This window comes from Rana temporaria, chromosome 6 (assembly GCF_905171775.1).
Source record: "Rana temporaria chromosome 6, aRanTem1.1, whole genome shotgun sequence".
In the NCBI taxonomy this organism is placed as follows: Eukaryota; Metazoa; Chordata; class Amphibia; order Anura; family Ranidae; genus Rana; species Rana temporaria.
The window spans coordinates 2336455-2363783 of record NC_053494.1 but is presented as its reverse complement, the minus strand read 5'-3'; the positions used below and the strand labels follow the sequence as shown (position 1 = coordinate 2363783).

Here is a 27329-nt window from a genome sequence, read left to right as displayed (position 1 = left end):
ATGACGTTACCGTCGTAAGCATTGGCTTGTTCCGGTTTAATTTCGAGCATGCGCACTGGGATACCCCCACGGACGGCGCATGCACCGTTAAAAAAAAACGTAATTTACGTTGGGTCACGACGTATTAACATAAAACACGCCCCCATCTCATACATTTGAATTGCGCGCCCTTACGCCGCCTAAGTTACACTAATTCTTTCAGGATACAAAAAAAAACTGTAAGTTACGGCGGCGTAGCGTATCAGAAATACGCTACGCCGGACGGAAGAATGCGCCACGCTACGTGGATCTGCCCCCTCATCTCTAGACATCACTTATTTTTTGAGAAATGTATTAGGCCTCATACACACGATCGGTTAACCAGAGGACAACGGTCTGATGGACTATTTTTATCGGTCAAAACCGATCGTGTGTGGGCCCCATCGGTTAGTTAACCATCGGTTAAAAAAAAGCCAACTTTCTTTAAATTTAACCGTTGGATTCCTAACCGATAGGTCAAAAACGATCGTTCGTAGGTACGACCATCGGTTAAAAACCCACGCATGCTCAGAATCAAGTCGACGCATGCTTGGAAGCATTGAACTTCATTTTTTTCAGCACGTCGTTGTGTTTTACATCACCGCATTCTGACACGATCGGGTTATTTAACCGATGGTGTTTGGGCGCGACGGACCATCAGTCAGCTTCATCGGTTAACCTAGGACAACTGTCCTTCAGACCGTTCTCATTGGATGGACTGATCGTGTGTACGAGGCTTTAGTCTACTTTTACCTTGTCGTTTTAGGTGCAACAACTTTTTGTCTTTTAAACCCAGCTCAAATCCCGGGTTACCCACAACTGGGGTCATCGGATTCCGAAGCATATCCATTTAAATTTTTTTAAATGTCTTTTTAACCGAACTGAGCGTTGTCTCCACTGTTGGATGTTGCCTTACTACCTTCGGTATACTTGTGCTCCTAAGCCATGCTAAACCCTCCAGGGGTATCTCAGCCATTGCCTGCTCCATCTGCACCCATGTTTTTTTTGGGGATGTACACCAATCCAGTACCCTTGTTAAATGTATCGCCTCGTAGTAGCCCACTAGGTCGGGAAAACCCACCCCTCCTTGTTCCTTAGGTAAGGTCAAAATATCTCTACAGATTCTGGCTGGTTTCCCGTCCCAGATGAAGCTCCCAAACTTTGATCCCAAATCCCTCAGGAATCCAATATGGATCCTGACGGGAAGAGTCTGTAAAAGACATAATAATCTCGGCATTACGTTCATTTTTATAATATTGATTCTGCCAAACCATGTTAATACTTCCTTATCCCAACGCTTTAGGTCCAATTTGTACAAGGGGGATGAAATTGAGTTCAAGTATTCCAGTTAATCTCTTTGGTATTTTTGTTCCCAGATATCCTATATGGGAATCTGTCCATCTAAATGAGAAAAAGGCAGATAGCTGCAGTTTCAATGTATTATTTATCTCGACTCCCATTGCTTCTGATTTATTATAATTGACCTTAAAGTTGGACAGTCTCCCATATTTACCTATCTCAGCTAGTAATGAGGGCATAGATATTGCTGGGGAAGTTATGAAAAACAAAAGGTCATCTGCTTAAGCAGCCAGTCTATGTTCTTCTCCTTTAACCAAGATACCACCAATATCTGGATTGGCCCTTATTGTTCTTAATAGTGATTCCAGAGTCAGGATAAATATAATGGGCGATAATGGACAGCCCTGACGTGTTCCATTACATATAGAGAAAGGTTCCGATAGTATATCATTTACCCAAACTCTGGCTTTTGGAGAAGAACACAAACTCATGATCGAATTCTGCATCCCCCTCCCTAATCCTACGTGTTGAATAGTGGCCTTCAGAAAGGTCCAATCCACTCTATCAAATGCTTTTTCTGCATCTGTAGAAATAAGCACTAGTGGTTTTTGGTGGTATTGTGCCAACTGTATTGCACTTATGACCCGCTGCGTGTTTTCCCTTCCTTCTCTCTCAGGTGTGAACCCAACTTGATGCGGGTGTATTAATGCTGGGATATACGGCAATAGTCTGTTTGACAGTATTTTTGTGAAAATCTTTAAGTCTACGTTTAAGAGAGAAATTGGGCAATAACTCGAACATTGGGATGGGTCTTTCCCTTCCTTGGGTATTACAGTTATGTGCGCCATCAATGTTTCCTCAGGCATCACTTGCCCTTCTCGTATCGAGTTGAAAGCCTCCAAGAATCTGGGTGCCAGTTTATCAGCGAAAGTTTTGTAGTAAAGTAAAGTGAACCCGTCCGGGCCTGGGGCTTTCCCCGGCTTTAAAGTTTTAAGGGCATCTGTGAACTCTTTCATGGTGATTGGGCCATCTATGTCTTCTGCTCCTTCATCCGGCAGTCTAGGCATTCCTGAGTCCTCTATGTATTCCTTAGCTTCCACTCCACTGAGTCTCCTTGGGGTCCGTTGTTGGTCCCCTAGCTGATATAGGCTTACATAGTAGTCTCTGAACGCCTTTGCGACTGCCTGGGATGAGTTGACTAAAACATCTCCCTGTGTTTTAATTTGTTCAATATAATTTCCTGTCCTCGTTTCTCTAAATGCATTTGCTAGCATCCTGCTTGGTTTGTTACCGTACTCATAAAAAAGCCTGTCTGCGCCGGGTCATCGTAGCTTTAGTTTTATCCATTAATAATAGATTAAATTCTTTGCACAGACAAGTTAACTTTTTCTCATGCTGGATTTGCATGCGCTTTCTTATGTGTAATTTCCAGACTACGGATTTCCCAGAGCAAGGACTCTAGCCTAGCCCCTATTCGTCGTTTTCTCCGTGCCCCTAATGATATCAAAATGCCTCTGATGTAACATTTATTTGTTTCCCATGTGAAATATATGTTCACTGCTAAAGAACATTTGTTTTCACCAAGTTGTTATTGGTAAACACTAAACACAAGTAAATTGTCAACTCACAGGAGAAGAAGAAATGGCACTTTTTGTATGTGCGTCCGGTTCATGCATCTGGGATGGGGAGCCTCTTCCTACAACTTACATTCTGGAAAGTCCAGGTATCAGGCTGGATGACAGCTTAGATGATGAAATAGAAACAAACACGATGGTGGATGGATTCTGTGTGATGCAAAACAAACCAGAAGTGACATAATTTGTATGTCAGGGGGTGGAGCTATGCATTTCAAGGCTCCTATCCTCTTTCTCAAGGTCCTGAACGTAAGAAAGAGGCTTGGGTGGCCTTAAATTGCATAGCTCCACCCCCTGACATGTCAATGAAGTCACTTCCGGTCTGCTCTGCATCCCACAGAAGCCATCTACCATCTTGTTTAACCTCTTCAGCTCTGAAAGATTTACCCCCCTACATAACTAGGCCATTTTTTTTGCAATTCTAGACTGCGTCGCTTTAACTGACAAATAGGCGGTCGTGCGACATTGTGCCCAAACAAAACTGACATATTTTTTCCCTACAAATAGAGTAGGATATTGATTAGTTTGCATAAAAGTTATACCATCTACTGGGATAGATTTATGGAATTAATTTTTTATTTTTTGCCAGTAATCAGGGCCGCTGATAGGCCAGTACAACTGGCCCTGTTGTACCGGGCCCGGCCAGCAGGGGGGCCCGGCAACCTGATCAGATAAATAATTTAATATAAAAAAAAAATCCTCCAGCCATGTCTCTTAACGTCGATCGACCCCCCCCTCCCGTTTAGATTTTACGTTTTCTTTGTTTTGTTTCTGATCGCTAATTACAGTATTAGGTTAGCAGCAGGGAAGGGCCTAATTTGTGTATTTCGGGTGCAGAAGAATACCTCTTCCGTGTCCGCTCCTAGTGCTAGCTCAAGTCCCGGCCAGCACGTCGTCTGTGTAGTGCCGTCCTCCTGGCGCTGCGGAGTGATTCCTTCCTGTCTCTGAGTATCTCTGTGTGAGAAGTTGCAGTAAGGCAACTCAGGTGAGAGGCGGCGGCAGAGGATATCGGCAGAGGCAGAGGCATCCCATCTAACTGACCCTCAAGTCCAGGCAGCAGCAGCCATCGGGGAAGAAGTGACTCCTTGGGCCCAGGCAGCTAAAAATTACACAGGTATGTGCTTGGGGGAAGGGGGGCTTCAAGATCTCCTACTACTACTGCAGCAGCAGCATGTATACATTATGGCATGATTGGCATCGACGGCATCGGCATGGGTGGCTCTGTCTGCCCATAACACATGTGCTGCCTGCAGAGACTGTGCCAGCCATGTCATGCCACCAATGCCGTAATGTGCTTCAGACAGTGCCACCCATGACGCTAATGCCATAACTCATGTGCTGCGTGCAGAGACAGTGCCTACCCATGCGGCCAATGGCATTATGCCATTGGCCGCATGGGTGGCAGTGTCTGCAGCACAATATGGCATTGGCAGAATGGGTGGCACTGTCAGCAGGTAGCACATGCGTTATGGTGGCACATGCACAATATGGCATTAGCGTCATGGATGGCACTGTATGCAGCACATTATGGCATGGGTGGCACTGTCTACAGCACAATATGGCTTTGGTGTCATGGGTGGCACTGTCTGCAGCACAATATAGCATTGGTGGCATTGGTTGCACTGTCTGCAGGAAGCACATGCATTATGGGCCATAACGCATGTGCTTCCTGCAGACAGTGCTACCCATGGAAAGATGGCATTGGCGGCATGGGCGGCACTGTCAGCAGGTAGCACATGCTTTATGGCATTGGGTCATGGGTGGCACTGTCTGCAGCACATTACGGCATTGGTGGCATGGGTGGCACTGTCTGCAGGTAGCACATGCATTATGGTCCATAGCGCATGTGCTGCCTGCAGAGACAGTGCCACCCATGCCGCCAATGCTGTAATGTGCTGCAGACAGTGCCACCCATGCCGCCAATTCCATAATGTGCTGAAAACAGTGCCACCCATGCTGCCAATGGCATGGGTGGCACTGTCTGCAGCACAATATGGCATTGGTGGCATGGCATGGGTGGCACTGTCTCTGCAGTACATTATGGCATTGGCATGTCCCGCTGTCAAGTCGCTGGGCCAAGGGGCGGGGCCAGGGGTGGGGCTGAAGGAGGGACCAGGGGTGGAGCTGAAGGGGGCCCCGTCAGGTAGGCTGAAGGGGCCCCATGATTTCTATCAGTGGCCCTGTCAGTAATGGCAGTGATCAATGTTTTTTTAACGGGACTGCGACATTGTGGCGGACACATCTGGGGTTTATTTACTAAAGGCAAATCTACTTTGCACTATAAGTGCACTGCATACATGGACCCCATCCTCTTTCCAAGTTGGATTACGCCCTTTACCATTCAGCTGTCTATTGCCCAAGTCTACACAGCTCACTGAAGATCTGCAAAGACTAGGGGCATGACTTAGTCCCAAGGTGGCTGAGCATTCATCTGACTTGGTCAGAAGTAAGGATGAGTGAAAATGAGAGTTTCTATTTCACTGACATTTTAACAAAAATTTTGAGATTTCACCAATTTGATGTATTATTATTATTATTATACAGGATTTATTTAGCGCCAACAGTCTACTCAGCGCTTTACAATATAAAAGGGAGACATTACAGTTATAATACAATAAAATACAAGAGAATTAAGAGGGCCCTGCTCAGAAGAGCTTACAATCTAATAGGTTGGGGGGGCAGGTGGTATAAAAGGTTGTAACTGTGGGGAATGAGCTGATGGAAGTGGTAAATGATTAGTTGGAGACGTGATAGGCTTCCCTGAAGAGGTGAATTTTCAGGAATCGCCTGAAGGTAGCAAGAGTAGGGGATAGCCGGACAGGTTGAGGTAGCAAGTTCCAGAGGATGTCTTGAAAGTAGGAGGTCTTGAGAAGAGCAGAGAGGATGGTTTGGGATATGTTTGGAGACAAAAACTAAATTAAAGTCAGTAGGAAAGGCAAAATGAAAGTGATTTTAGGGGGGATTATTAATTTTAGATGTTTTTTTTAGTGTTTGGGAAAGATCCTTTCGCCTCTCCTAGACCTGTTATTGACCAAAAAGAAATGCCAATTTGGTAAAACTTTGCCAACAGACAGATCAATTTAACCAAAATCACTGCACTTGCACCTAGACAAAAGTAGAGCCCTCATGTAGAGCCTGAGCCTAGGATCCAAGGGACACATGTAAAGGTGAAGTAGTTGGAAACATTACAAAATGAGGCTCTACATTGGAAGAGTTTTAGGTTCACTTACATAAAATATTGTATAAGTTACATACCTGGTGCTTGGCCAGCTGTGAAGGTCACCACTGATGTGCTGGACACAATCAGCAAGATTACGAGGGTCTTAGACATGGTGGTTGTTTTTCATCAGGTTCAGACCCAGTCAGTGACGTCTCCCGGAGAGTCTTCCCTTACCTGAGATACCAGAGATACAATTGTTTCATCTCACGCACTCTTATATATCACTTTTAGAAGGAAGTAAAAATTCAGAAGGCCATGGAGTTTACAGAATCACGTACTTTCCTATTTCTGTTCTATAATACCTCAGAATTTGAATGTTTCCCGTCTGTGCATTTATTACCTTTGGTTATCCATTGAAAGTTTAGAGTTTTTAAGAGTTTGTGGATGTTGAATTGTAGGTGTCATTTCTGAATACAGGTCTCTGTTTACTATATATGGCCACCACGAAAAGAAAGTCTGTGACTTCTTTAAAGCCTCAGCTGTAAAATGTACCATTTTATTTGCCTATATACTTTTTTTTTAAAGAGAGAGCAAGACGGGTTGTTCAGCATTCTCCAACTGCCCAATAAAATGAGGCCTAAATGAAGGATGGAACTGTTGAGGAGACAAGCTGAACCTCTGTGTGAATCTCAAATGAATTATTCAATAGTACAAACCGGTGCTCCTCCTATTATAAACGGTGCTCCTCCTATTACACATGCAGCTGTTAGGGAATTCAGGAATACGAAAGAGGGTCTGGACAGCCACTCCAAAAAATGTTCCTTTCATTGTAAAAACAAATCACAAAAATACATACCACAGCAAAAAAAAAAACCCACAGCTGTTAGGGGAGACCTCTCCATTGCAGGATGGGCTAAACGTTACAATGTGTCCCTCTTTTCACCATAGTCTCCCTCATTGGCTGCTCCTTCCTCAGACACAGCAGATCAGAGTTGTATACACGGCCAGTGAAATTGGCCCTGTACCATGTGAGCACTGTGTCCAATAACAAAATGTAGTCAACTGTAAGTCGACTGTAGTAAATATATTCTTCTCAGGGGTGTGGCGACTGCTTTGTACTATGGCCACTCTCTAAAGAAGCTCAGCTTAGCCACTGAGGATTTTAGCCCTCCACAGAGCCCCTGAACACAACATTATGGGGGTTTTGGTCCCCGAGCCGCAGGCACCTCTCCACCATGCCGCACACATGCCAAGACCCGTTGCGGCTGGGTAAGCTGGCAGACTTCATCTCGCGGCCAAAATGGCCAAAGCAGCTCAGCGAGAGAAGCAGGCACACTCCCGGAGCACAATGCAGGTCTGCAGCCTACACACAGAGGGTCCCAAGTCCTTTTACATAATAGTCCACTGCTGTCAGGACCCTCTACTCCCTCCACCAGGAGCCCTGCCATGTCTAGGCCACGCAGGGACTCCCAGGATGATGCAGTAAATACTTTTTCGTGTTTTGTTGCCTCACAACCTGGAATTAACATGGATTGTTTGAGGAACATGAGGGGTATAATAAACAAGACAATATTGTTAGTTGTTAGTAACAGAGCCTGGAATGTGCCCTTAGGGCTAGTGGGGTTCCCCAAGGCTCTGTCCCTTGGACCAATTCTGCTTAATTTATTCATTAATGATATACAGGTTGGCATAAATAGTTCAATCTCAGTGTTTGCTGATGATATAAAGCTAATAAGACCTTAATAAAATAGAAGGATGGGCAGCTACATTGCAAATGAGGTTTAATATTAAAAATGGGGAAAAAACTTTAGGGAAATCAAGGGTGGAAAAGGATTTGGGGGTCCTAGTAGATAATGGGCTCAGCAATGACATGCTGCAGCAGGCAAGGTCAGCAGAATATTGGCATTTAAAAGGAGACTTACTCCAGAGATAAAATGATAATTCCAACACTGGTCCGGCCGCACCTGGAGTAAACTGTCTAGTTCTGGTCACCAGTCCTCAGGAAGGATGTGCTAGAACTGGAAAGGGTTCAAAGAAGGCCAAAAAAGCTTATAAAATGACTGGAGGACCTCAGTTATGGGGAGCAACTACAAACATTAAACATATTCTCCCTGGAGAACAGACATTTAAGAAGACATATGATTACAATTTACAAATATAGAAATGGTGATACTGGGCCAGATTCACAGCCGAGATACGAGGGAGTATCTCAGATACTCCGTCGTATCTCTCAGAGTATCTATGCGACTGATTCATAGAACCAGTTACGCATAGATAGCCCTAAGATCCGACAGGTGTAATTGTTTTACACTGTCGGATCCTAGGATGCAATACCGCGGCCGCCGCTGGGGGGAGTTCGCGTCGTAAACCAGCGTCGGGTATGCAAATTAGGAGTTACGGCGATCCACTACGGTTTTTCGCGTTCGCTACGTCGCTGCTAGTCTAGTTTCCCGTCGCAAATTTAGTCGTTGTTTTTGGTGCCCTAACTTTACACAGCCCATGTTAAAGTATGGGCGTCGTTCCCACGTCGAAATTCAAAAAAAAAAATTCTTGCGTAAGACGTCCGGGAATACGGAAGTACGCTACGCACGTCGCTGTTCGAAAAAATTACGTCACTTCGCGCAAAGCACGGCGGGAATTTCGAAACTGAGCATGCGCAGTAGGTCCGGCGCAGGAGCGCACCTAATTTAAATGGCATACGCCCATTTTAATTACGCGGGCTTACGCCGGAGGCCGCCAGCGTAGGTTTTCATTGCAAGTGCTTTGTGAATCAGGCACTTGCGATGAAAACTTGCGGCGGTGTAACGTATCTATGATACGTTACGCTGCCGCACTTCTACGTGAATCTGGCCCTTAATCATTGGCAAAAAAAAAGAGTCATTTAAAAAGAGTTCTTTACTGTTAAGCCCCGTACACACGGCCGAGGAACTCGACGTGCCAAACACATCGAGTTCCTCGGCCAGTTCAGCCCTGAAGCCGCCGAGGAGCTCAGCGGGCCGAGAGCTCCCATAGAACAACAAGGAAATAGAGAACATGTTCTCTATTTCCTCGTCGAGCTCCTCGTCGGCTTCCTCGGCCGAAAGTGTACACACGGCCGGGTTTCTCGGCAGAATTCAGCCAGAAACTCGGTCGGAAGCTGAATTCTGCCGAGGAAACTGGTCGTGTGTACGGGGCCTTAGAGCGGTAAGGATGTGGAACTCCCTTCCACAGATGGCGGTGTCAGCGGGGAGTGTCAATATTTTCAAAACACTTTTAGATGTGAATCTAAACACAATATTTAGGGATATGGGAATTTGGTAATAACATCATTTTTTTCAACTTTACCAACTATGGGTCAGATTCACAGCGGAGATACTCCGTCGTATCTCTCAGAGTATCTATGCGGCTGGTTCATAGAATCAGTTACGCATAGATATCCCTAAGATCCAACAGGTGTAATTGTTTTACACTGTCGGATCTTAGGATGCAGTACCGCGGCCAGCGCTGGGGGGAGTTTGCATCGTAAACCAGCGTCGGGTATGCAAATTAGGAGTTACGGCGATCCACAACGGTTTTTCACGTTCGCTACGTCGCTGCTAGTCTAGTTTCCCGTCGCAAAGTTAGTCGTCGTTTTTGGTGCCCTAACTTTACACAGCACGTATGTGCTGTATAAAGTATGGCCGTCGTTCCCACGTCGAAATTTGAAAATTTTTCCTTCTTGCGTAAGACGTCCGGGAATACGGAAGTACGCTACGCACATCGCCGTTCTAAAAAATGACGTCACTTCGCGCAAAGCGCGGCGGGAATTTCGAAACGGAGCATGCGCAGTAGGTCCGGCGCGGGAGCGCGCCTAATTTAAATGGCACACGCCCCTTTGAATTACGCGGGCTTTGTGAATGAAATGAAATGAAATGAAATGAAATGAAATGCGATGAAAACTTGCGGCGGTGTAACGTATCTACGATACGTTACGCCGCCGCACTTCTACGTGAATTTGGCCCTATGTAACTATACAGAGACACAAAGTAACGTTGCTTATAAACATTGATCAGACGGGAGATGGAGAGATACAAAGTAACATTGTTTATGAACATTGATCAGCCTAATGTAAACAGCGTATCTGTACTGCGTCGGCCGGGCGTACGTTCGTGAATTCAAGCATCTAGCTGATTTACATATTTCTAGGCGTAAATCAGCGTACACGCCCCTAGCGGCCAGCGTAAATATGCAGTTAAGATCCGACAGCGTAAGAGACTTACGCCGGTCGGATCTAATAGAAATCTATGCGTAACTGATTCTAAGAATCAGGCGCATAGATATGACGGCTCGGACTCAGAGATACGACGGCGTATCAGGAGATACGCCGTCGTATCTCCTTTGAGAATCTGGGCCTCAGTTTTTTTTCATTTAAAAATAACAAACATGTTATACTTACCGGCTCTCTAATGGTTTTGTACAGAGCAGCCCCAATTCTCTTCTTCTCGGGTCCCACGCCCGCTCTCCTGGCCCCTCCCTCTTGCTGAGTGCCCCCATGGCAAGCAGCTTGCTTTCGTGGCTCCTGTCAGTGAAATCCTATAAGTCAGGGGTCTCCAAACTGTGGCCTGAGGGCCAGATGTGGCCCTTTGCTAGTCTTTATCCAGCCCTCAGGGCTTTATTCCTCCCACTGATATGAGGCACTATTCTTCCCACTGACTTTTTCTTCCACTGATACCAATGATGAGATACAATTACTCCTACAAATAGGGGCACTACGTATATACTGATCGCAAACTATGAGGCCATATTTATTCTCACCAATGCTGGGCCCAGGGCTTTTTGTGCCCCTGCTGGCCACAATCCGGCCCTCCTAAAGGCTGAAGAACAATAAGCTGGCCCTTTGTTTGAAAAGTTTGGAGACCCCTGCTCTAAGGCTTCTTGCCAATCAATATTCACAAGCGTGCAACAGCAGGGTGCACCTGAGTTGCGCATTTGCGCAAATTGGCACACGCATGAGGTATCTTGGTGCCAGGTTGGATATTTAAGGAGGACTCTGTCTGTGCTTTAATGCTGACTGGTCTTCAGCTGTTCCGTGAATCCTGCTTACCTCTGATATGTTCCTTTGGTTGCTGACTGGGCTTTCTTCTGACCTGATCTTGGATTCTGTTAGCTGGCTCCTGCTCCTGACCCGGCTCATCCCTGACCTTGGCTCTGTTCCTGATTCTGCACCTCGCTGCCCGCATGTTGGTGACCTTGGCTATCCTGCAAACATGCTCCTGTCTGCTGACTCCAGCTTCCCAGCTCACTTGAGTGCCTGCCCAGCTGTCTGCGATTATGATCCTGCAACCTGCTGCGAGTTCCTGCTGCAAGCCTGCCAGAAGTTCTACCCTAAAAATACAAACAGTCTCCTGCGCTCGGGAGCTTGATCACTTAGTGAAGAACCAGAGTCTTCCGTTGGAATAGGGAATGACCAGGGATCTTGCTGACCTCCTCAGAATTTTTGGTATTCTTGAGACAAAAATGTAAAAGGAAAAGAAGGGCGCACTGACATAGTGCATTACCAATGGCAAGGTTTAATTAAAATTGTATAAAAAGTCATGAATACTCACAAACCAAGTAAAAAACAAGCATAAACATCACTCCATCAAAGGGATAGATGCCTCCGATAGGTCTCCTACTGGAACCAAACAGCCGGAGAGTTCAGACGGCATAGATTACAGCTACGGCTTACGCGTTGCGAGGGCGAACCCTCTTCCTCAGAGCCAAAAGTAATAGTACCTGGACCTCTCTCTGACCCTCTTTATATATATATATATATATGTGTGTGTGTGTGTGTGTGTAAAATGGTTGAACTGATCACATGTCTAGAGCACCGCCCACCACAGGCCACTCCTCCCCCCACACCCCACAGGCCAGAACACTCTTAACCCCTTACTATCCTCGCTACCATGGGCCACTTGTCCCATCTGCGCTGTTGTCCTTTGCAGATAAAGGGATGGGTAGGTGGGGTCCCGCAGTACAAGCGGCGTGCTTCTTTAACCCCCAGATGAACTGTGGTGCACGTCTACCCCTCCTGATCTGATGGTTCTTCTGCCCTCTCAAAGTCGCATCTCCTTCTGCAAGTTTCCGGGTCTACACCTGCAGACACTCGTGTTCCCCATGTCCCTTCTCTCTCCTCTGTTTCACTCTCAGTGGGACCTGGGTTGGAGATACAAGAGAGGCCGACCTCGTCATTTCAGTCTCCCTTTAGGTACGTGAAAGCGCCCAAGCCTCTGCTCTGTGTATCTATTCGTACATGGAGCCGCAGTTCGGCTCCACCCCCTCTTTCTCTTCATTGGCTTTATTGACTTTGATTGGCACCATGCTGATGTCTCAACCAATCAGGAGGGAGAGTCTTGGGCAGCTGAGACTCTCCTGCAACTTCACTGGATCTAGATGAAGCTCAGGTAAGTATTAGGGGGGGCTGCGGGGGGACTTTTTATCCTGATGCATAGAACACACCTTCTGCTTTTACAACTACTTTAAATCATCACAAACATATAGACTTATGATCAATCTTTATGCCGCGTACAGACGGTCATTTTTTGTGATGAAATAAAATGACATTTTTAAAAATGTCAATTAAAATGATCGTGTGTGGGCAAAATGTCATTTTATGTCTTCTGAAAAATGACAAAAAAAAAATTCGAACATGCTCGAATTTTTTGTGTCGTTTTTCAAAATGTCATTTTTTGTGTCAATGAAAATGATAGTGTGTGGGCAAAACGACGTTTTTAAACCCGCACATGCCCAGAAGCAAGTTTTGAGACGGGAGGTAAAACTACCATTCATAATGGAGTAAGCACATTCATCACGCTTTAACAGACAAAAAAGCACGAATCATCTTTTACTAACAAGTAACCAGCTAAAGCAGCCTCAAGGCGAATAGAACTTCCCCTTTAGAGTGCCGTCACTTTGTTCATCATTTTTCAAAATGATGGTGTGTATGCTACATCGTTTTTGAAAATGAAGTTTCAAAAATGTCGTTTTTTTTCATCACTTCAAACGTCATTTTTTTTTCATCACAAAAAATGACCGTCTGTATGGGGCATTAGAGTATTTATTTATCATGAAAATATATACCAACTATCTCTAAATTCATTTATCAATAGATAGCAATTAAATAACTAATTAATTAATTAATTTGATATTCCTTTTAGATTGTAAGATTTAACAATCAGGGCCCTCAGATTCCTCTTTTATTGTATTGTAACTGTACTGTCTGTTCTAATATTGCAAAGTGCTGCCCAAACTGTTGGTTCTATAAATCCTGTATTATAATAATAATAATAATAATAATCATAAAAAAAAATCCATTGATTTAGTGTGTATCAGCTAGACATGGGCAATTTGTTTCGTTCTGAATTAGTTTTTTTAACAAATTTTGACAAATTCGTTAATTCGCAAACATCTGAATTAACGAAAACCCATTTAACAAAATGTTGTTATTTGAAAATTTGTTAATTTGAAAATTCTTAATTTCGTAAATTCAATTTGATTACTTGATTAGAAAATTCGTAAGTCCGCAAATTTGAAAATTTTGAATTTCATAAATTCAGAAAACCCATTTAACCAATTTTTCCTAATATTTGTAAATCTAATTATTCGTAAATACGTAAATTTGAAAATTCATAAATTCTGAATTTCGGAAATGTGGAAATCTGAAATAATAACAAACTATTAAATTATAGGTATTGAAATCTCCTTTCAAATTTGGCAGTTAGTGTATGTAACAAATACAAATTTATCCGAAGTTACAAATTATCCAAAATAACGAATGCCGCATCTAAATAAATGAGCTCTCTAGCTCCCTCATCACCTTCTCCCATGCTCGCCTCCAGGACTTTTCCAGAGCCTCTGCAATCCTATGGCACTCCTTACCCCACTCTGTCCGATTATCTCCTACTCTATTACCTTTCAGACGATTCCTGAAAACCCTTCTCTACATAGAAGTCTAACCTACCCACACCTAAAAACTGTATTTTCATTTTCTCCATCACCTCATCTTTTCATCATCAGATCATCTCCTACAGTTATTTCCTTTTGTATAATTTGACCCTCCCTTCTAGATTGTAATCGCTAACAGGCAAGGCCCTCTGATTCCTCCTGTATTGATTTGTATTGTAACTGTACTGTCTACCCTCATATTGTAAAGTGCTGCGCAAACTGTTGCCGATATATAAATGCTGAATATTAATAATAATGGAATGTAATTAATAATTATACATCAGACAGGAGGCTCATATCTTATGCATTATGTTTCTTTAATAATGCCCATAGCAGAAATACAGTAAACATTTATTGTAACTTAAAAAATTCAAAGAACTACCCTTCCCAGCAGCCCCTGGGCCAGTGTAGCCCCTCCCAGACCCAAGCCTATATAAGGGACTGTCTGAGGTAACCTATTCCTCTTTCTTCCTGCTCATAGCCAGAACTCAGATAAGTACATTACTCTATGTTTATAATTTGTATGTAGGCTTGCTTGTTATTTGGTTATCAGCAGCCTTTTTAATTTGTGTAGATCCTAATGTCACATCATCTTTCCACAGGGTGCTGGGGATCCCCCCCCCCTCCCACCCCGGCTTTTATTACAGCTACGGAGGTTTTTCCCTCCTCCGCTATTCCCTTCAACTTCCACCTGTATCTGTATATACCCTCTGATCCCCTCAGACCTTCATCTGTGTGTTGTTCTATCAACCTTCTGTCTTATGAAGCACAACTGATATTTCTAAAAATGATAAACGTTTAGTTTTTGCTGTATGCTTTTCCCACTTTGCTATCTGTGCCACCCGTTTTGTAGAGAACGCGGTTTCCTCTGATGTGTACATCTTACAGTCATGGGGCTTCTTTATTTGTTTATTTTACAATATACCGCTGCTTTGCTTCTTTTGTTTCCCCCCGGTGCGCTCTGCACACTGCTCGTTTTCTGACTGGAGGTAGGACGGCGCCATTTTAACATCTCGGCGCCTTTTTTCCTACCTCCCTTCTTCTCCTTCTCCTCAGAGCGTCTCATCTCTGAGGGGGGCGTGGCGGTGAGGATCTCCCTGCACCAATCGCGCTATTGTCGAGAATCGACGGCGCCATTGCTGCGGACCTGTCCTGGGGACCCCATCCTCCGTGTGCTAGGCCGTCTCTCCCCATCGCCGCCACGCCAGGGTGCGGGCGGCTGTATGGTTGGAACTCTGTGTAGATCTCACTGATCTATGCGAATCACGTTAGGCCGTAGTCTCGCGAGACTACGGCCCCGAGCCTCACGTCTAGCTCCCCTTGTGGTGGGGAATATCTCCCCTCATCTAACTTCTGTCACTCACACCTAGCTGGTGGGGAATTCCTCCCCTCCCCTGCTTCTGTCACTCCTTCACCTTCAGTTACATTAAACATCAGTTCTTGTTCTGGGAATTTATTCCCCTGTAGTCTATTCTACATATAATGAATATATTAATACATGTAAATAAATAATAAATTTAAATAATTATACGAATGAATAAATTATTGACTTATTAAATAAATATAAATAAATCAATGAACATAAATGTCTATAAATAAATAATTTATACAATCTAAATGATTGAATAAATAAATAAATATATAAATATATATAATAAACACATTTTAAAATATAAACTATTAAACTATACTTTATATATAATTGAATAAATAAATACATATATATATATATAAATAAATAAACAAATTATAACAATAATTGAATGAATTATAGAAATTACTATACAAGTTATAGTACATAACTTCCGTATCTTCCTGTGCTGCACGGCCGTGCTGTCCGCAGACAGCTGACTCCTCTCCTGTGGCTGACGACAGATCCTTTACTCCCTACTGGTGCCACTGAAGTGGTGGACGCAGCCCTGGAAGGCCCTACCTACCTCAGTGCTGCACTGGTTCCTGAGCTGGTCGGTAGGTCCGTCCAGACTACCAGGGCATCGGTTGTTCCAACCCACATGCACCCCTATGTCCGGATCTCCCGGCAAGGATATAACGCCCCTGAGTAGGGCATGGCGTCCTGTATGCGCCGTCACATTAATGTGGCCTCCGTCTCCCCGGCAGGGGAAGTAATTAACATGCCCCAGGCAGTACCCTCCCAGGACTGCCGACCCATTGACTCCCCGACAGGGGAAGTAAATAACATGCCCCAGGCAGTACCCTCCCAGGACTGCCGACCCTCTGACTCCCCGGCAGGGGAAGTACATAACATGCCCCAGGCAGTACCTTCCCAGGACTGCCGACCCACGGACTCCCCGGCAGGGGAAGTAAATAACATGCCCCAGGCAGTACCCTCCCGGGCCTGCCGACCCACTGCCTTCCCAGACTCCAATCGACCCCCGAGCCTCGGGGAGATGCACATGCAGAGGCAGTGATCCGCTAGACGGACTGAGCCAAACTCCTCGTGGACTCTTCCAGAGTCGTCCGCGGAGTACGAGGCGGCTAACACCTTTGAGTCTGAGGATGAAAATGATGATGATGATTATGTGAGCAGTGGGCACATGGCGCTCCATGACGACGCCAACCCTAGGTCCCAGGGTAAAACCTTATTGGACTCTTGTGGAGTACCATTTTTCGATCAGGAGGTGATTGGCCACCCACACTCCGGTGACTGGGCACCTCTACCTGAGGTGATCCAATAGATCGAATGCTGGACCCGGAGATCGATCGGTACGCTAACCGGACAAGTTGAGGGTGGAATACTCACCCTTCCATTACCAAATACGGTGGTGCTCACTCCAGAGGTGGATCCCATAATCATTCAGTATTCCAGGAAGGGAATAGAGAGGGCCTTTGGGACCTCACAGTACTGGGTCTTAGATCTCTGGACCTATCACCTAACCCTACGCCTTAGTGAGCAGGCTACCGCCTCTGTAAGCCGGTTGACCTAGCACAATGGGATCACGCTAATTGATGATATCTTTAAGACGGTAGGACAAATGGAGTTATACTACCAGGCGTATACCTGGTTCACCATCCCATTCGGTTTTTCAAACCTAAACACCGTCCTAATGGACAACAGGTTGCTAGACCTTGGACCAAACAGCCGATAGTAGAGATGGACCCGCTCTCTTTGAACTTCCTCAACAACATCTTCCCGATCAGGAAGAAGAAAGGCGGTTTTTCGCCCGGTGGGAGCTTGAGAAATCTCACCAACTTACTGCCCTGTGGAACAAGGGTGAGGTTGAACATCTACTTGAACGACCTACTTCTAATGGCTGGTTCCCCTCGCCTAGCGAGCGAACACGCCTCCTGGATGGTCGGATCGCTTCGCGATCTGGGACTCCTCATAGATCACGAACACCTATTATCTCCCCATTTCAGGAGATAGAGTTTTTTTTGGGTTCTTGGTGGACACCAACCGAGCGATCCTTCGGCTACCCATACCCAATTAGCCGCCATCCGCAAAGACATCAGTATCATGCTGGGCAGCAGCGGGTGTCCTTACGCGGACTGACTCGCTTAGTCGGCCTGTTCCCGGTGTCAATCCAGGCCACTCTCCAGCCCCTCTTCACTGTCGAACCCTCCAGAGACTCGAGACTCTACATCTTCGCTAGGGGCTTCGATATACAAACTAAGTGAAGCCTTGGTGGACCTACGGTAGTGGTTACGTCATGCCGTCAAACGGAACGGCGAGACATTTTCAACTCCTCACCGGATTTCGTCATAGGGTCGGATACCAGCCGCCTCGGCTGGGGTGCTCGGTGCAGTCCCTCGTCCTCCGGTAGGACGTGGTCCGCAGAGAACCCTCGGCTGCACATCAACACGTACACCCCTGACGGCCTTTTTTGCCATCGGAAGTCTGTTGCCACGCACGTCCATCTGCTGTGTGCTATTGCGTTCGGACAACGTACCCGCAGTCCGGTACGTCGATCGCTTGGTGGGCCCCTGATCCAGAATCCTAGCGGATCTAGTAAGACTTCGGGCACTTCTGCCTGGAATGCAACATCGTCCCGATTGCGGGATATGCCACAGACTATCCCTATAGGGTGGCAGATTGGATTCTCGTTACCTGACCGATTCCAACGATTGGCGACCGCACCGGTCAGGGTCCCTGATCCTCGCTCACTTTGCGGATCCTTCTCTATGGACCTGTTCGTTCCCCGTATCAACCACCAGTTTCCGCGCTCTTACAACCGGAGGCCGGATCCGGAGGCGCACCATGTGGACGCCCTCCACCAAACGTGGTCACAGGGGACACATTACGCGTTCCCCTGTTCCCGGTGACCCTCAGGGTCCTCCTTCACTTAGCGAGCCGGAGGGAATCAGTCGTGCGGTTCACTCCGTGGTGGCCGACGCAGCCATGGTTTCCCCTCCTTCTGAGGATGACGGTGGAACTCCCCAGGTTGTTTCCTCATTCCCCCAACCTCCTCGCTGGTCCGAACGGGGATCTGCACCCTCTACTCACGAAGCACATCCTACCTCTCCTCACATGGTTAGTATCGGGGTTCCGGTCGCAGACTACGACCTTTCGGGAACAGCTAGGGATTCCCTGCCTTGGACTGGGCCCCGGGACTAGATCGGCATCTCGATCTACCTGGGGACTCTGGGTTACTTGGTGTGATCAACGACGGGTCGACCCCGTTCAAGCGCGAGGGTCTGTAATAGCCAATTATCTGGCGGACTCTTTGGATCCGTTGGTGTGTCAATTTTGAAGGCGTTAAGTTTAAATCGCCCAATGTACCAGCACACTTGGGATTTTTCCAAGGTCATGATCATGTTCTCGGGCTGGGGGACGTTGACACTCTGTCTTGAGGTTACTGTCTTTCGAGCTTACTGTCTTCTTGTGTCTGATTTCCATCATCGTGGGTCAGACGTCAAGGCTTTGGACATATGCAGGCGTCATTCCTCGCCTCAGAGACTCAAGTCTTTTTCCGTCGTGCGTTGGACCAGACGGTACTTCGATCGGTTTTCTACCCGTTCTTCCCCGCACATCCACAACTGTATGTGGTCCGCTGTCTACAGACTTATATGTCCTTGACAGCCTCGCTGCGATCTTCGCAAGTCTTTCAACTCCTCGTTTCCTACGTTAATCCTCTCTTCCTGGTTTCCTCTGTGACTTACTATAGCGGCGGACTGTTGTCAGCGACCGTTTTTCCGCCAATCCCGCTTTGAACAGGAGGTACACATATCTATGTCAGTGTTGTGGATTATTTTGATTGTTATTGGTCATATGCATTGTTATAGCTTTGAACTTGCATAAGATATGAGCCTCCTGTCTGATGTATAATTCAAGATTTTCCTAGCTTGTGACGGAAAATATTAATTATATGAAGACAGGAGGCGAGTATCTTCCCTCCCAACCCAACCCTGTCACGAGGTTGTCTCTTTCTCGTTCTAGACTGATGAACCACGCACCCTGCAAGTCGGAGGCTGGTACGCCCCGGGAGTTCGTTTTCACTATCCCCGTTGGGATTGCTGTCCGTTTCGATCCATGGGTTTAGTTCACCGCAGATGGAGGTTCCTACTGCGTTCCAGATCCGGAGTCGGGATGCCGTTGACTGAATCCGTTGGTCCATGTTCCTGAGGACAACTGACCGGTCGGCTCCGAATGGTTTGGGTTTCCTATAGTTCCCGTTGGGATGAAGTTGGTCCGGATGAAGTTGGTCCGTGTTGGCCTTGTCCTTTCGTTTCCTCCAGATTCGGATGTTGTGTTCCGGTCGGAAGGTTCCCGGCAGCCGCGGAGATGTCTAATTGGACTTTCAGTTCCTGTTTACACTAATTTGCATGAAGAAAGAGGAATAGGTTACCTCAGACAGTCCCTTATATAGGCTACGGTCTGGGAGGGGCTACACTGGCCCAGGGACTGCTGGGAAGGGTAGTTCTTTGAATTTTTTAAGTTACAATAAATGTTTACTGTATTTCTGCTATGGGCATTATTAAAGAAAGATAATGCATAAGATACTCGCCTCCTGTCTTCATATAATTAATATTTTCCGTCACAAGCTAGGAAAATCTCGAATTAATTACTAATAATAAATAATAATAATAAAATGTTCATTATTATTATTGTTATTACTATTGTTATTTATTATTAATTTGTTCCTTTCCATATGTTTAGATACAGCATTAGTTATTTCTGAGAATTCGTAACTTCGGATAAATTTGTATTTGTTACGTTCACTAACAGCCAAATTTGAAAGGAAATTCCAATACCTATAATTTATTAGTTAGTTACTATTAGTTGGTTAGCTATTATTTAAAAAATTTCGAATTTTCGTTCTTTTGAATTTTCGGATTTTCTTTCTTATTTTTTGATTTTCTAATTTACGAATTCACAATTTTTAAATTTACAAATTTGCGTATTTTCTAATTTACAAATTTAAGAATCTAAGAATTTTATAATTTATGAATAATAATAATAATAAAAAAAAAATATTATTATTATGTATTATTAATTTGTTCCATTCCATTTGTTTAGATGCAGCATTCATTATTTCAGATAATTCATAACTTTGGTTAAATTCGAATTTGTTACGTATACTAAGAGCCAAATTTGAAGAGAAATTCCAATACCTATAATTTAATAGTTAGTTATTATTAGTTAGTTAGTTAGTTAGTTAGTTAGTTAATTAGTTAGTTCGTTATTATTTAGAATTTTCGGATTTTCTTTCCTTTTTTTGGATCCTTTGAATTTTCGAAATTTTGCAATTCTTAGATATTACGAATTTTACAAATTTACAATTTTAGAATTTACAGATTTACAAATTTACGAATTTTACAAATTTAAAATTTTTAGAATTAAAAAATTACTAATTTTACGAATTCATGAATTACAATTTTTTGAATTTACAAATTTACGAATATATGAATTTTTGAATTTACGAATTTACAAATTGCGATTACAACGAATGACCCAAAAAACAAACAAAAAAAACAGAATGACATTAAAAGAAACACATTTTTCGGCAGGGCACAGTCTAGTATCAGCTAATCATGGAATCTGTGCTGGGTTCTGGGAGCAATATAAAACCTTAAAGATTAAAAAAAAACATCAGAATAACATTTTATTGTAGTAAAATCACTCCCTATATAAAAAATTCAATCTTTCAATGAATGCGGGATTGGTGGAGCGTACCAGATTTCGGAGGAATGAGGAACAAGGTAACAAGGTTCTGGACAAACCCTGAATTTACCGACAACTAATTTATTTGTGTTTGTGACAAGAACATATAAAAAGATACATAATACACATTTATGGGAATACGTGATGAGTTTGGCAAAGTTAATGATGATGAGTTTACTAGCCTATCCTATATATGTTATTGGAAACCGTTAGAGTGTCAATGAACTGGGCACATGGTAACCAGAGGGAGTTCCTTGTTTGGGGGAGGGGTTGAGCAGACTTGCCTTGGGAAAGTGAAACAAGCCTGGGTTACACTTATCAGAGCCTTCAATACTACCACCGCCCACCAGAGGGAGGCTCAAACCTACTTTTCTGGACACACGCAGGCAAATACATAATTTTCACGTAATCTTGTGCACTGTAAGGGTTGTGAAGAAGCTAGGCAATGCCCACACACATCTAAGGTTCCCCGAAATATTCAGCAAGCTTCCGCCTTCCTGGAGCACTTCCACCTTTCCCACAGACTCACACAGACTCACACAGACTCACACAGACTCACAGATGCACAACTTAGGGTAGTTTGCCACCACCATCAACTTGGTTCACTAGGTGACCACACACACATGCAAAATGTATTTGTCTCCACTCATGGCTTAGGTCAGGGGTCTCCAAACTTTTTAAACATAAGGTCAGTTTTTTGTCCTCCAGACTTTAGGAGGGCCGGATTGTGGCCAGCAGGGGCAGAAAGTGTCACAGGCTCGGCATGAGTGAGAATAAATATGGCCTCAGGGTTGGTTGTCAATAGGACAATAGGAGTAGATATAGTGTCCCTTTTAGTAGGAGGAATAGTATCCCATCATTGGTATCAGTAAGGAATGAGGGAAGGATTGACAAGGGCTTCCCCAAAACTTGGCCCTATGATGCCAATGGTGTTTAAGGACTATCAGTGGAAGAAATAGTGCCCCATTGTTGGTGTCTGTGGGATGAATATTGCCTCATATTAGTGGGAGGAATGGTGCCCAAAGGGCCGGGTAAAGGCTAGAAAAGTCCTGTGACCAATCCTATTTAATTTATTCATAAACGACCTGGAGGATGGGGTAAGCAGTTCAATCTCTGTATTTTGTGGACAATACTAAGCTAAGCAGCACAATAACTTCTCCTCAGGATGTGGAAACCTTACAAGAAGATCTGAACAAATTAACCACTTCAGACCATTTCGCTGGCCAAAGACCAGAGCATTTTTTGCAAATCGGGACTGCATCGCTTTAACTTTCAATTGCGCGGTCATGCGACGTGGCTCCCAAACAAAATTTACGTAATTTTCTTCTCACAAATAGAGCTTTCTTTTGGTGGTATTTGATCACCTCACCCCTTTTTTACTTTTTGCTATAATAAATATCCCCCAAAAATACATAAAAAAACTATTTTTTTCCTCAGTTAAGTCCGATACGTATTCTTCTACCTATTTTTGGTAAAAAAAAAATCGAAATAAGCGTTTATTGATTGGTTTGCACAAATTTTATAGCGTCTACAAAATAGGGGATAGTTTATGGCATTTTTATTAATATTTTTTTACTAGTAGTGGCGGCAATCAGCGATTTTTATTGTGACTGCGTCTTAATGGCGGACACATCAGACACTGTTGACACATTTTTGGGACCATTGTAATTTTTACAGCGATCAGTGCTATTAAAATGGTTTAAGTGTGACCTAGGGAGTGATTCTTACTGTTAGGGGGCGTGGCTACATGTGACACATCACTGATCGCTGTTCCCGATGACAGGGAACAGACGATCAGTGACAGTGTCACTAGGCAGAACTGGGAGATGCTTGTTTACACTTACCTCTCCCCGTTCTGCAGCTCTGTGACCCGATCGCGGGACACCGGCGGACATCGAATCTGCGGGTCCTACGGGAACGGTCACAAAGCTCGCGCCTGGCACAGCTGAAATTTCAAAGTCACGTAAATATACGTTATTTTGCCCAGCCATGCCATTCTGCCGATGTAAATCTACAGGAGCCGGTCCAGAACCGGTTAATTGGGTGGGTAACTACATGGCAATTTAGGTTTAATGTAGAAAAATGTAAAATAATCATTTGGGTGGCAAAAATATGAATGCAATCTATACACTGGGGGGGGACCTATGGGGGAATCTAGGATGGAGAAGGACCTGGGGGTCCTAGTAGATGAGAGGCTCAGCAATGCCAAGCTGCTGCTAACAAAGCAAAAAGAATATTGGCATTAAAAAAGGGATCAACTCCAGAGATAAAAGGATAATTCTCCCCTCTACAAGACTCTGGTCCGGCCGCACCTGGAGTATGACGTCCAGTTCTGGGCTCCAGTCCTCAGGAAGGATGTACTGGAAATGGAGCGAGTACAAGGAAGGGAAACAATGCTAATAAGGGGTCTGGAGGATATTAGTGATGAGGAAAGGTTGTGAGCTCTGAACTTATTCTCTCTGGAGAAGAGACGATGAGAGGGGAGATGATTTCATTGTACAAATACCGGACTGGTGACCCCACCATAGGGAGAAAACTTTTTTGCGAAAGGGAATTTAATAAGACACGTGGCCATTCACTAATATTAGAAGAAAGGAGGTTTAACCTTAAACTATGTAGAAGATTCTATACTGTAAGAGTGGCAAGGATGTGGAATTCCCTTCCACAGGTAGTGGTCTCAGCGGGGGAGGGGCATCAATGGTTTCAAGAAACAATTACATAATCACCTGAACGACCACAACATACAGGGATATACAATGTAATACTGACATATCATCACACACATAGGGGGGACTTGATGGACTTGTGTCTATTTTCAACCTCACCTACTATGTAACTAAGTAAATGGTCACATCGGGCCCTCGGGTAGCAGTTTGGAGGCCCCTGGCTTAGGGAAGGGTCATACGTAATGCTCTGGGATGGACCAAATCCAGTTCATCTTTACAGAACTTTGATATGGCGATGTTATAGTAAGGCAAAATGCTACCAAAATCTCACTTGGTGACAGAAGCGCCCAATTTGAGGGAAAATAATCCAGGATGGGGGGATATCAACTACATAACAAAGATAGATTTTTATTATAAAAACCAAATAATGTGTTCTGTGACTCGGCTCCACTTCTTCACAATTGTGGTGGGACCCAAACCCTAGTATAATGAGGAGAAATAAAATGGCAAAAAATATGAAATTGAAACAAGGTAGAATGTAAACCATGACCGATATCTGACCTAGGTTATGGGGGGAGGAGGGTCACATATTGTAGATGGTAAGTGCCACTATAAAAAAAAGAATGTCTTGTAAAATCCACTCTTGCACTTATAAGAATGTGAAAGGTGCTTATAAAACTCATAGCTATGCTGGTTGTGTCTATTTAATTTGCTATTGAGGGCACAAAAATGTTCCAGGGTGAGGTGGGTGGGAACCGAGACAAGAAGATGAATAGATTTCTGGCTACATATTTAGAATAAACTAGGACTTTAAATGCCAACAAACACATTCTGGCTTGAATATATACCCTACATCGTCAAAAGTATTGGAACACCTGCCTTTACACGCACATGAACTTTAATGGCATCCCAGTCTTAATCCATAGGGTGCAAGATTGAGTTGGCCCCGCCCTTTGCAGCTATAACAGCTTCAACACTTCTAGGAAGGCCATCCACAAGGTTTAGGAGAGTGCCTATGGGAATGTTTGACCATTCTTCCAGAAGAGCATTTGTGAGGTCAGTCACTGGTGTTGGAGGAGAAGGCATGGCTCGCAGTCTCCGCCCCCAATTCATTCTGAAGGTGTTCTATCGGCTTGAGGTCAGGACTCTGCGCAGGCCAGTCAAGTTCCCCCACTCCAAACTTGCTAATCCACACTATATTGCCAAAAGAATTGGGCCACTCTTCCAAACCATTTGGTTTAAGTGGTGTGGCATTGGGAAAAATAACATGCATGAGGTCACTTGCATATTTGTGGAGGTCAGCAGGAATCACAGATTCGGGAATGCCACGCAGCTTTACATTGATATGGCGCGACATGTCCTCCATGTCCACCAGTTTGGCTCTGGTCCAAGACTGTTCCTCCTGGACCTCATCATATGCATCAACCAAGTTGTTTACAGTTGTAGTACATTCTGCCATTTTATCCTCAGTGTAAGATACTCTATCCCCAAGGCTATGCATTTCGGAGGAAAACTTTACTATGAAAGATGAGCGGTCAGTCATTAAGAAGACTGTAGTGATAGAAGCATGTCTTTTAGTGTTGTGTCGAGTACAGGTTGGCCTGATGTGGGGAAATATGCCATAGATGATTGTAAGGCCTGGCTAGATTGGAGAGGATAAATGCCTATGCTTGGTCAGAGGAAGATGGAGCATCCATCCTCAGGCCTTAGCTGGGCTACCAGAATTTGGGCTTCCCCCTGATGAGTTTCTGGGAGACAGAGGCATGATTTGTGGTTCTAGATCTTCCTGTGTGTCATCTGTGAGATCTATGTAGGAGCAGTGCACCACAGCCATGGTTTTTGGAAGAAAGCCCTCAGCTCTCAGCTTTTTTGGCTGGTGGTCATCCTTCCTCCTGCTGGACATGGTCCACGAGGGTGCCCAGGGTGTGAGGCAGCTGGATGGCTGTAGATTGGCTGTGGATATTGGCCTTTATCACTTTGGATCTCTCCCAAGTCTGCAGAGCTCTGTGACTAAGCGGCCATCACAAGCACCGGCAGATCACCCCCACTGATGTCATTCTTTAGTGTAATTTTCATCTTCTGGGAAGGCTGATCATTTCTGAGGCCCATAGGTAAAATATTTTCTTCCAGGGCGGAACGAACGGCGCGTGCTCAGAATCACGTCAAATTTACTCCCTAAGATACGCCGGCTCAATGCCTACAACGTGAACGTAACCTACGCCCAGCCCCATTCACGTACGACTTACGTAAACGATGTAAAATATGACGGCTGTTCCGTCGTCCATACCCTAACATGACTTACACCTGCTTTAGGTGGAACAACAATACGCCGGACATACGCCTTACGTAAACGGCGTAGATTACAGCGACGGGCACAAGTACGTTCGTGAATCTGCGTATCTTGGTCATTTGCATATTCGACACATAAATCAATGGAAACGCCCTTTGCGGCCAGCGTAAATATGCGCCCAGGCTCCGATGGCGTAGGAAACTTACGTCGGTCGGATGAAGCCACAATTCAGGCGTATCTAGCATTGAGAATCAGGCGCATAGATACGACGGCGCATCTGTGCACTTACGCAGCGTATAGAAAGATACGTCGGCGTAAGTGCTTTAAGAATCCAGACCTGCAAGTGTATATCCTTAAGACCCTTCCATACAGTGTTGACAACAATATATGTGAAAATTAGAAACAATGTCTCTAAAAGGGTAAATAGTGACTCCAAAGGACAATGTCCATAAACTGTGATCAGTGGGGTCAAATTCTAAGACAGTATAAATCCAGGAACCATAGGGGAGTGTTCCAAATTTCCTATACCACCCAAGGGGAAAAAGGTTGAGACTCTCCGTGGGACACACACCGGGAAAAATGGAAACTCTTACCGGAAGGAGTGGACCTCCTGTTGTAGCAAGGTCACCTGCGCCTACAGATATAGCCCTCTGCGGGGTCTTGAGTGGATCCGGGTTGCTTGGTGCAGTAGACTTTGAACCTCCTCCTCATTCAATGACCACCATCCATCCACCTTAATCCCAAATACGATCTCCCTAATGAGAGTGAAGCATAAAAAAGGGCAAAAAAGGTCCAATGGTGTGTTATCGTTTTTAAACACAGCTTATTTATTGTTAAAATGTTCCAGTTGGATGTACAAAAACATCATAAAAGCACAATTGCCAGCAATAAAAATATCAAATTTCAATGAACGCCCGTACTTCAGGGGTCACGTTAGGCGTGATAACGTCAATGCGTAGCACCGCCCGACATGTTTCCTCTTCCTGTTTTTTATTGAAAGCCGCTGTGGCTAATTTTTTTCTTTTTTTTTTTTATTTAGAAAGAACAGTATTGAACAGTATACAGTGCTGCAAAAAAGTATTTACCCCCTTCCTGATTTTTTTATTTTTTTTGCATATTTCTTACACTTAAATAATTCAGATCATCAAGCAAAGTTTAGACCTATGTGATATGGATGAAAGTTATGAAGATTCTACAGGTG

At 44.5% G+C, this 27329-nt stretch overlaps 1 protein-coding gene across 1 annotated transcript in view; it reads right to left on the bottom strand.

Annotated features, from left to right (window-relative positions):
- The window catches only part of LOC120942792 (uromodulin-like), an 89103-nt gene extending 63806 nt beyond the window's left edge, over positions 1-25297 (bottom strand). Inside the window, exon 1 of the mRNA XM_040355717.1 lies at positions 25069-25297. Within this exon, the coding sequence (XP_040211651.1) occupies positions 25069-25297 (229 nt within the window). The remainder of the gene's footprint in view (positions 1-25068) is intronic.
- Positions 25298-27329: the final 2032 nt, after the last annotated feature.